The following is a 9,639-nucleotide window of genomic DNA, read 5'->3' as shown; positions in this document are numbered from 1 at the left end:
GAATTAAGGCAAGTTCTTTCTGTGCGGCCCGGTACCAAATGCCCTGCGGACCGGTACCGGTCCGCGGACCGGCGGTTGGGGACCCCTGGCCTAGGGCATCTCAAACTTTGTGGATGCTTATAGCAGGGGGGATATTTTCCAAGGACCCCCGCAGCACCCCCTCGTGATCCTAACGCCGATTCAACCAAATACAAGCATCGGTTGTGTTTCCCCAGGCGTGAGGTGGACCTGAACGGGAAGAACGCGGGAGGATGGACGCCCCTGATGTACGCTTCGTACATTGGCCACGACAACATCGCCAACCTTCTGCTGGAGGTCGGCGTGAACGTCAACGCCACCACCGCCAAAGGACAGACCCCCCTGATGCTGGCCGCCAGCTGCGGGAATGAAAGCATCGCCTACTTTCTGCTCCACGTACGATGACAATTCAGTTGAAAAATGCCTTGAATGTGTTTGTTTTTAGCTGCAAATCAAAACGTGTTCCTTTCGGTTCCAAAAGCAAGGCGCTGAGTTGGAGGTGAAAGACCGTCGGGGCTGGACGGCTTTGTTCCATTGTACCAGCGCAGGACACCAGCAGATGGTGAAGTTTTTGCTGGATAACAATGCCGATGCCAACGTGAGGTACAAAAAAAAAATATATATTGTGGGATGTTTTGTGAAATGACTAACCGCGATGACGCGGTTGTTGGTTCACGCCACCGCTTTCCTCTCCCTCAGGGAGCCCGGGTCCGGATTTACTCCCCTAATGGAGGCTGCCGCTTCTGGACACGAAATCATCGTTCAGTACCTGCTGGATCACGTGAGGACCTCGTGTAGTCGAACTGCGCGCTCGTCCCGCTGGGATTCTCGTTGTCCGCTTTTTTTCTTTGGATTCACAGCTGAAATGTAGATACATTATGAGCAAGAAAAAAAATGTTCTGTTCCAAGTATTGAGAAGCAGAGGATGAGCACAGCAACGTCTACACAAAAAAAAAAAAGTTAACATTAAAAAGTACTGTCATGTGTTTAGAAAGCTTGTTTTATCGGCGCACACAGGTCTGCACATTTAAAAAAAAAAGTTGTGTATCCTCAAGCGACAGTTTGCGGACCCCTGACTTGTATGTGGGGCTCAACGATTTGGAAAAATAATCAAGTTGAGATTTTTTTTTTCACCCCCCTTCAATCTTGCAATTGTAATTGAATTTGCAATCGTCTTTTTCAAGGTCCTCTTCCCGTTTATATTTTAACAAACGTGAGCAATAAATTAATCTCTATGACAGTCAAGTATTTCTACGTCAATATTTTGCTCTTCCATGTTTGGAAATGAAAATGAAGCCGAGGCGTGCGACGATTGCATTCTACGACGGGGCGATGGCGATTAAATCCCGATGAATTGTTCTTATGTTTGTTGACGGCGAGGACAGAAGGTGAAAGCAGACGAGCGCAACGCCAAAGGCGAGACGGCCCGAGCCCTGGCCATGTTGTACGGCTACACCAAAATAGCCAGCCTCATCGACTCGCGCTGTCCGAGGAACAAAGCGGGTACGTCGGCGTGTTCCACCCGATCTGAGATGCCACCGATGCCGGTTTCAAGCCGGTCACGGAACGCAACGAAGCTCGCAAGTTGACGTTTGCCCGCCGGCGCTCGGCAGGACTTTTCCAAGACCTCAGCTCCTCCGAGGATTCGGACGGCGCCCCGCCCAGGCCGCGGGCCGGCCGCGGCGGCCGAGCGAAAGGCGCCAGCATCCACGACGGGCCCCAGGCCATCGCCAAGTTCCGAGTCGGCGCGCCAAGCGGTAAATGCCGCTCTTCTGACAATGACCCTTTCTGCCCCCTGCGCGCTGCCCGCCATTGTGTTTTCCAACGCCAGAGCCTCGCGCCGCGGCGGCCGGCTACGCGACCTTCGGCGGTATCGACGAGCGGAGCGACGGCATCCGCTACCGTGACGTGACCTCGCCCATCAACGAGCTGGACGGGCAGAGCAACAGCAGCCGAGGTCAACAAACTATCTGTAATCTTGTCGTCATCCGAGTACTGCGGGAAAAAAAAAAGAAAGCCACCGTGTGTGCAGACGAAAGTCCGTTCTTTGACCACGACATGCCCACCATGCGAAGCAGCGGCAGCAGCAGCGAAGGTTTGCCTCACCTGATGGGCTGGGAAGGCTCCGTGGAGAGCAACGAGGTGAGCCAACGCAAAAAGAAGCCATCGGCGACCGACGTCACGTCCCCGTCTCTCACTCGCGCCGCCAGGACTCGGACCAGGGCCAAAAGAGTAGCTCGCGCCGGGTAACTAAGACGCATCACGCCAAAGGAAAAAGTCGCCACGCCGGCAACGACGCACTTCACGGCGGAGCTCCGGGCGCGGATGTCGCCGCGTCCTACAACGGTCCAAAGGCACGTTTGCCTTGTATTTTTTTTCTGCTTCACAGTCGCTGCGTAAGATTAAAAAAAAAAAAAAAAAAAGTCAAGACATTTTGGGGGATTTGGTTGACTTCAATCCCTGTAGGATTTGGCAGAGTTCTTGGAACAACTGGGCTTCTCAAAGTACCTGCCTTTACTTGAGGAGCAAGACATCGATCTACGCATTTTTCTCACCCTGACCGAGAACGACCTGAAGGAAATTGGCATCACGTAAGAGCCTGCTCATTTTGAACAAGAACCGATTTCTTCTACGCAAATGTTTTGGTTTTCAAAGGTTCGACTTGAAAACCGAGTTTTTGATGACGAAAGCCTTTTGGGCCTTTCCAGGTTGTTTGGGCCAAAGCGCAAGATGACCTCGGCTATCGCCAGATGGCACAGCAGCGCCCGACCGCCCAGCGACGCACTGGAGCAGTCTTACGCCGACCAGCTGGAGGCCGAGATGCAGGAGATGGCCATTCAGCTGCACAAAGTAACGAACGCACGACGCGCTGCTTCCCGACGAGGCGCGCGTGACATTGAAAGGGGGGGGAGGGGACAAAAAATACGGCACGAGCGCTCAAGAATCTTTTCCACTTGGTCCACTCACCTCGTCCTTGCTTGTGGTCCGCGTCAGCGCTGCGAGGAAGTGGAGGCCCTGCAGAGTCAGGTGTCGCAAGAGAAGGAGCTGCGCGCCGTGATGGAGGGATGCCTGATGGAGGACAAGATGGCGTGGAGGAGGGTGCACGGCCAGCTGGCGGAGAACCACCGGCTGACCCAGGACATGAGCGCCACCTTGGCCCAGGCCCGAGCGTGTCGCTCGGAACTGCTCGCCTTGTTGAACGGCACCAAAAGTGAGCCAGGTTGCGACATTGAACAGTCGACAATCAAACGGAAACATGAATACGAGACATCATGATGAGACTGATGAGCTTTTTATCTTGTAGCCGCCGGGTTTGCGACGAACGCCGGCGCAGCCGAGCTTGTGAAGAAACTCGACGCGTACGAAGAGGAACTGGGTGAGACGCTCGGCAAACGAGCGACGCCGACGCGTCAGCTTCGAGTCCTCTGATGCCGCTTGTTTCATTCCGACAGCCGATACTTTACAAACCGTGCTTCAGAGTCTGAGGCGACTGAGCGCTCCGGAAAAAGTGGCGGACAGCTGGGAAAGGCCTTAAACTTTCCAGGTCAGTAAAGGCACAAAGAGCCTCCCACGCGAGTATGGGAAAGTCTCGAAAACGCAGCGCTCGCCGTCGTTATTATACGCAAACGACGTGCACAAAAGGGGCAGGTATTCCACTTTTGGAAACCGTCACCATCCTCGTCTTCAACGATCGGAGCGAGTCGGCGAATCGTTGCGACCCAGCCTGCATCTGGTCTTTGTCGCAGCGGCTTCTGCAGTCACGACGGCGGGTGAGATGACCACCCCGAACGATGTCAACGGAGACCAGGCCAGACGCGGAGCCCACCCGAATGGATCGGAGCTCGCCAGACGCGGTCCGATGCCCGAGGGGCTCCAAGACAAGCAGGCGAGATGGGGCATACGCGTGACCCTCACGCGCCCGTGTTGGTCGGCGTGTTTCTCGACTGCGGGCCGCATGCACAAATGCTGCGAAATAGTTTCTTGATGGGCGGTGGGCAAGGGACGGCCACGCATGGCCCAACTCTGGTCTCTATTCCCGCCTACCGAGGATTTACTTCATTGAGCTAGTGCGTTCATTTTGCCATTTTCGCTCTCTTGCTTTTTTTTGAGGGGTGTGGGGGTTATTTGGTTAATTATGAATAAAATATTCAAAATCAAATTCACATGTAAAAAAATATGGGTTAATTTTATGAATTGTAATTTTCTTTCATGCATTTCTTACTGACAATAAAAAATAGAGAAGCATTTTATCGTTTTTATTTGATCAAATAGATTCATGATCAACAAAGTTTTAAAAATGAGCAAATTGGAATAAGGTGACCTAAAATGCATGAATAGAATAAGACATGTCACAATTAATTTGACTAAATAATTGGCTAATAATTTAAATAAATACATTTTCATAAAATGCAAATATCTGTTTATATATAACCAAAAAAATGCAGTATATTTTATATATATATATATTTTTAATAAATGTTACAGCCTTATTCTAAAAATCTCATTTAAAAAAATCTCGGAATCCAATCAAAAGACGACAAATTCCAGTTTTCCATTCAATGTGTATTGCTTAGTTGCATAGAAAGACGCAATTTCCGACGGCATCGTGTGTTGATTGTGCTCTGCGGGGTGTGGGGGTTATTTGGTTAATTATGAATAAAATATTCAAAATCAAATTCACATGTAAAAAAATATGGGTTAATTTTATGAATTGTAATTTTCTTTCATGCATTTCTTACTGACAATAAAAAATAGAGAAGCATTTTATCGTTTTTATTTGATCAAATAGATTCATGATCAACAAAGTTTTAAAAATGAGCAAATTGGAATAAGGTGACCTAAAATGCATGAATAGAATAAGACATGTCACAATTAATTTGACTAAATAATTGGCTAATAATTTAAATAAATACATTTTCATAAAATGCAAATATCTGTTTATATATAACCAAAAAAATGCAGTATATTTTATATATATATATTTTTTTAATAAATGTTACAGCCTTATTCTAAAAATCTCATTTAAAAAAATCTCGGAATCCAATCAAAAGACGACAAATTCCAGTTTTCCATTCAATGTGTATTGCTTAGTTGCATAGAAAGACGCAATTTCCGACGGCATCGTGTGTTGATTGTGCTCTGCTCACACACAAAGGGACTTTGAAAAAAAAAAAAAACCTGGATGTCAAATGTACAGTTGTCTGGAAAAAACTCTTCTTCAATCACATGTGTTTTCTTTACAAATCCGCACATTCAAGTACAAGTGTGATTCCGTTTTGATTGTTGCTTCAGTCTTAAGGTGAAAGGCAGCCAGCGCCGCCAAGTGAGCAAAGCCTCGAGTCGAGGAAGGGTGAGGTCGTTATTCGTTTGCGCGCGCGTGTTCGCCGGCCCCGTCCGCGGCGAGCTCAGGTGTACTCACACAAATGTCCGCATCCCGCCGGGCAGTGCGGGCTGCTCTTGAGCCAGTTGATGATGTGCTCCAGGTGGCCGCCGTGACTGCAGCCCTGACACCACACGAAGAGACCCTTGACCACGTGGTGGCACACCGCGCACACGCTGGCACACTGGTGGCACCTACGCGACACAGATCAACACGCTCCTTTCAGAAAAGGCACCCGGCGTGTGTGTGCGTGCGGCGACGGATGATCAGGTGTTCCCGGCGGTCACACCTGTCGCAAATCCAGCCCCTGCTGTTCATGGGCCGCTTGCAGTTGCTGCAGTTGATGTGCAGCGTGGTGGAGGTCTGATTCAGGCAGGTGATGGCGCCGCACGTGCTCAGCTTGATCACCTCGTTGGACACGTTCCACAACTCGAAGCGCTGCAGCAGGTCGATGTAGGACGTGTACCAGTGCTCCTAAAACGCCAAAGCGGATTCAAAGCTGTTCGCCCGCCATCTTGCTGCCGCCGTAAGGCGTTCCAGTACCTGCGTCAGGTCATCGATCTCTTTGCGGATGCGCTCCCCCAAGACGATGAGCGCGGACACGGCCATCTGCACGTCGCCCTTCTCGGCGTAGTAGCTGAGCATCTCGCGCACGATGGGGCAGAAGAAGCTGGCGGGCAGGTCGGGCGTGAAGAGCGGCTGCGAGATGGAGATGAGCGAGAAGGACTCGATGGGCGTCAGGCACGTGACTTCGGCCTCGTTGCCGCTGACGTGCGGCGAGTCGGCCTTGTCCTGCTGAAGGTGCTCGGGGGCCGACGGGTTGTCCAGGATGTCGTGGCGCAGCTGGAAGGCTTCCTGGGGGAGCGTGCACTCCTGCTCCTCTGCGGACAGACCGAGTTGAGGGGATCGTACAAGGACTCGGCTCGGGCGTCCCCATTTTTCAAGCTTCTCAACTTGAGGAGGAAGGCGAAAAGTTCAACGGACCTGTTTGATTGTCGTGTTCCATTGAATAAAGATCGTCGTCATCCAGCTCGGCGTCACCAAACATGTACTCGGCTTGGCCCTCGCTGCCCTCCGTCTCCTCGTTTTCTGAAGGCAAATTCCGCACAATTGATGGGGCTTTTGCAACAAAAAAATAAAAAATCTGCTATTTTGAAATGCAGGTCAATATCCTCACCTTCATTATTATTGCTGATGTTTTCAGGTTCCAAGTGGACATTGTCCTGTCTGATGTCGCCTTTGTTGCGCTCCAGCCTGCTCTCATTCCCGATGCCGGATCCGATCTCCTTCAGATTGAAGCTGAACACACCAGCGGGGGGGTGGGGGGTTTGTTGCCTCGATGAGTTAATATGAGCAGAATTATTTTGAACGGAGAGGTACCTGTTCATGAGCGGTAAGGTGCCGAGTTTACTGAGGTGGTTGGGACCGGACGTGGCGATGTTTGCCGGGTCGGAGAACATGATTCTCAGCATGGTCCAGGTTGTGGATACCTGCGAACGTGTGTAAAAAAATCAGCTCCGACGATCGGAATATCTTTCAGCCCTCCGTCGGGAACGCGGACGGCGTCGCCGCACCTGAGGCCTTTTGAGCTCGCGGGCCACCTCGGCGTTGTGATCGCACAGCTCGGCGAACGGCTTGCCGCCGAGGAGGTAGAGTTGCGCCGTCCGAACGAACCAGTCCATGCGATTGCTGTCCAAGTCGGTCTCAAAGACGCTGAGGGCGCTGGACACGTGCGCAAACTGTTCGGTGGGGTCGGGCTTCTTGAAGAAGAAGATGGGGTAGCGGCGGTCGCCGCCGGGGTAAGGCTTCCTGTTAGCGTCGCCGCTGATCAGACTCTCCTTGGCGGCGAAGGCCAGGTCGCCGAACAGGCCGAAGCAAAGGCCCTCGGGGTTGGCCTTGTCCACGGGCCGCGTGGCGTCCTTGAACATGTGCTGGTAAAGCGTGCTGTCCTTGGAGCCCGAGAGCAGGAAGTGAGGCTCGTGCTGGTGGCGCCACACGATGCCCGTGGTCACGTCCTTGTGCTCCTCGAAGGTGGCGAAGGGGATGAACGGCCGACGCACGTCCCACACGTAAATGTTGTGATCCACCATCATGGAGCAGGTGGCCAGGTGGAACTTGCGCTCCGGACGCCACTTGACTCGCGCCACCGAGGCGATGGTTTGCACGCAGTAGATCTCTTTGGCCCGGTTTGTGGTCATGTCCCACACCTTCACCATTTTGTCCCTGCCCCCCGTGGCCAACCAGCCCCTGAAAGGGAAGCCCATCAAAACTGACATCGCGCTGGTATTTCCAATGGTGACTTTTTTTTCCCCTTTACATTTTTCTTGCCGTGCGTTGAAAAAAAAACAAACGGAAGCACCTGTCGTCGGGATGCCAGTCGCAGCAGAAGACGGGGCCCGTGTGGGCGGTGAACATTCGCTCGTAGCGGTCGGGCCGTCGGATGTCCCACAGCTGCACGTTGCCGTTCTCAAAAGAAGCGGCGAAGGTGAAATAATCCTTCATGCTGAACTGGACGTCCCGCACACTCTCCGACTGACCTTCAAGACAAAAAGTTACCTTGCCTTTTGTCTAACCCGGCAGTGACCGGGGTCCACGTTAGCTTGATCGCTACTTACCTGAGAACGTACTAACCGACTCCTTCTTGCGCAGGTCGAAGCACTTCATGAAGCCGTCCTGGGAGCCGCTCAGCAGCATGTAGACCTCGGTGGGGTGGAAGCACACCTTGTTGACCGTCCGCTTGTGCTCGGTAAACAGCTGGTCCTGCTTGTTGCGAGACGGCTTGCCCAGGTTCCACGTCACCACGGCGCCGTTGGTGGCGGCGGTGGCCAGCAGGTTCTCCTCCATCTGGTGCCACATGACGTCGGCGCAGCTGAGGTTGAGCGACGGCTTGCGGCCCACGCGCAGGTTCAGCTTCTCCACAAACTGCTCCTCCTCCAGCGCGTAGATCTTGAAGATGTTGCGGCCGGCCACCACCACCTGCGTGGCGTCGCGGCACACGCTGATGGCGTTGGCGGGGGCGTCCAAGTGGCAGAACATGGTTCGACCGCTGATGGCGCTGCTGCTCAGGGCCGTGGTGACCCGGGACATCTTCTCCATGTTCCTAGCCAAACCACAAGTCAATCTTTCGTCAAAGAAATCCAAGATTGTTTTTTTTGTTTTTTTTTTTTACAGCCCTAGCACCCAGCCATATGAAGTGGTGCAAAAATATGTGCCTCAATATCTCTATTGAAACAGTCCATAATGGTACGCATACCAACTTGGCGAAGAACCTCTGACCCCTTCAACTTTTGCAGCAGCTCAGAATCCACTTCATGCTCTCCCATGAGAGGCAACTTGCTGGAGGCTCTATCACAACACACAAAGCAAAACAATGTTGCGTATGGAAAAAACTTGCAACCTATGCACGGACACCCGATCTTGGCAACGTTGAGCACGATTAATACGCTGATTGCCTTCCACTGGGCTGCTTTCATTTCATTTGCACCTTAAGAGGTTGACAACCCCCTGATGGTCTGTGTTGTTTATTTGGGACTATTCGGTGCATTGTTATAATTAGTATCTCCGTTAAAATGTCTCCAATGGTTACTGCTACTAGTAATCTTCCGCGCTGCACATTTGTCTCAGCATAACATAACCCAATAGCTTTTGGCCACTTTTTTTTTTTTTTTTTGTGCACTGACCCACACTTACCTTCATGTTTGGGGGTTGAGGTCCAGTGTCTGGAAATAGCTCAAGGCTTTGCATTTCCATAAAGATGACTGGAATGGAATGCTAATGCTGGCTAGCTAAACCGAGCAAACGCATGCGACCTGACTCGGTCTCACGAACACTGCAAAAAATAACGCAACTGTAAAATTGTTCAAATATCCGAGGTGCATGAGAGCAAAGAACGAGGGACAAAAAGAAAAAAAAACACCATGCTGAAACCTCAGCAAACACGCTCAGCGATCATTTGCACACATTGCCGGAAATAATAACAGAACGAAACTCTCGCGAGAGTTCGGTCCGAGTCATGCGGAAACATTATCCAAATATTTTCACTAAGTTTGTGTGTTCGGTGGGAAGACTCTCCTGCTGGTAAGTCCGGACGAGACTGCTGTTTTTGTCCCATCATAAAATGTTGTTGGGATGTCTCCCCAATATTCGTGTGCAAAACCACTCTCGAGAAATACATTCAACTGTGACGATATGTAGTGACACCAGGCGATGTTACGAGCCGCTGTGCAGCCATTCATATGTTT

The 9,639-nt window shown here is 51.4% G+C and overlaps 2 protein-coding genes across 3 annotated transcripts in view; one reads left to right on the top strand and one right to left on the bottom strand.

Annotated features, from left to right (window-relative positions):
* Positions 1–4,124, top strand: part of anks3 (ankyrin repeat and sterile alpha motif domain containing 3) — a 5,250-nt gene extending 1,126 nt beyond the window's left edge. The window contains exons 3-16 of one of the 2 annotated variants that reach the window (XM_019893787.1): positions 216–414; positions 500–621; positions 718–799; positions 1,404–1,521; positions 1,632–1,775; positions 1,850–1,975; positions 2,051–2,160; positions 2,229–2,372; positions 2,485–2,609; positions 2,727–2,868; positions 3,013–3,238; positions 3,323–3,394; positions 3,471–3,562; positions 3,765–4,124. In XM_019893787.1, the coding sequence (XP_019749346.1) occupies positions 216–414; positions 500–621; positions 718–799; positions 1,404–1,521; positions 1,632–1,775; positions 1,850–1,975; positions 2,051–2,160; positions 2,229–2,372; positions 2,485–2,609; positions 2,727–2,868; positions 3,013–3,238; positions 3,323–3,394; positions 3,471–3,553 (1,693 nt within the window). In that variant the 3' untranslated portion in view covers positions 3,554–3,562; positions 3,765–4,124. The remainder of the gene's footprint in view (positions 1–215; positions 415–499; positions 622–717; positions 800–1,403; positions 1,522–1,631; positions 1,776–1,849; positions 1,976–2,050; positions 2,161–2,228; positions 2,373–2,484; positions 2,610–2,726; positions 2,869–3,012; positions 3,239–3,322; positions 3,395–3,470; positions 3,563–3,764) is intronic. The other variant, XM_019893788.1, reaches the window with a different exon arrangement.
* A 956-nt stretch (positions 4,125–5,080) lies between these two features.
* Positions 5,081–9,457, bottom strand: wdr24 (WD repeat domain 24). Its single transcript, XM_019893786.1, has 11 exons — positions 9,089–9,457; positions 8,652–8,743; positions 8,014–8,498; positions 7,758–7,935; positions 6,973–7,645; positions 6,779–6,888; positions 6,576–6,697; positions 6,383–6,487; positions 5,942–6,279; positions 5,688–5,872; positions 5,081–5,592 (listed from the first exon to the last, which is right to left on the bottom strand). The coding sequence occupies exons 3-11, from the start codon at positions 8,492–8,494 to the stop codon at positions 5,424–5,426; spliced, it is 2,361 nt and encodes a 786-aa protein (XP_019749345.1). The 5' UTR covers positions 8,495–8,498; positions 8,652–8,743; positions 9,089–9,457; the 3' UTR covers positions 5,081–5,423.
* Positions 9,458–9,639: the final 182 nt, after the last annotated feature.

This window comes from Hippocampus comes, unplaced genomic scaffold, assembly GCF_001891065.2.
Source record: "Hippocampus comes isolate QL1 unplaced genomic scaffold, H_comes_QL1_v1.1 scaffold31, whole genome shotgun sequence".
Lineage (NCBI taxonomy): Eukaryota > Metazoa > Chordata > Actinopteri > Syngnathiformes > Syngnathidae > Hippocampus > Hippocampus comes.
This window is presented reverse-complemented; position numbering and strand designations above follow the sequence as displayed.

Coding starts and splice junctions, on each gene's coding strand:
- wdr24 (XM_019893786.1), bottom strand. CDS start 8,494: ATGGAGAAGATGTCCCGGGTCACCACGGCCCTGAGCAGCAGCGCCATC. Junction 6,889..6,972: donor GCGAGCTCAAAAGGCCTCAG/GTGCGGCGACGC, acceptor ACACGTTCGCAG/GTATCCACAACCTGGACCAT. Junction 6,698..6,778: donor ACCTTACCGCTCATGAACAG/GTACCTCTCCGT, acceptor TGGTGTGTTCAG/CTTCAATCTGAAGGAGATCG.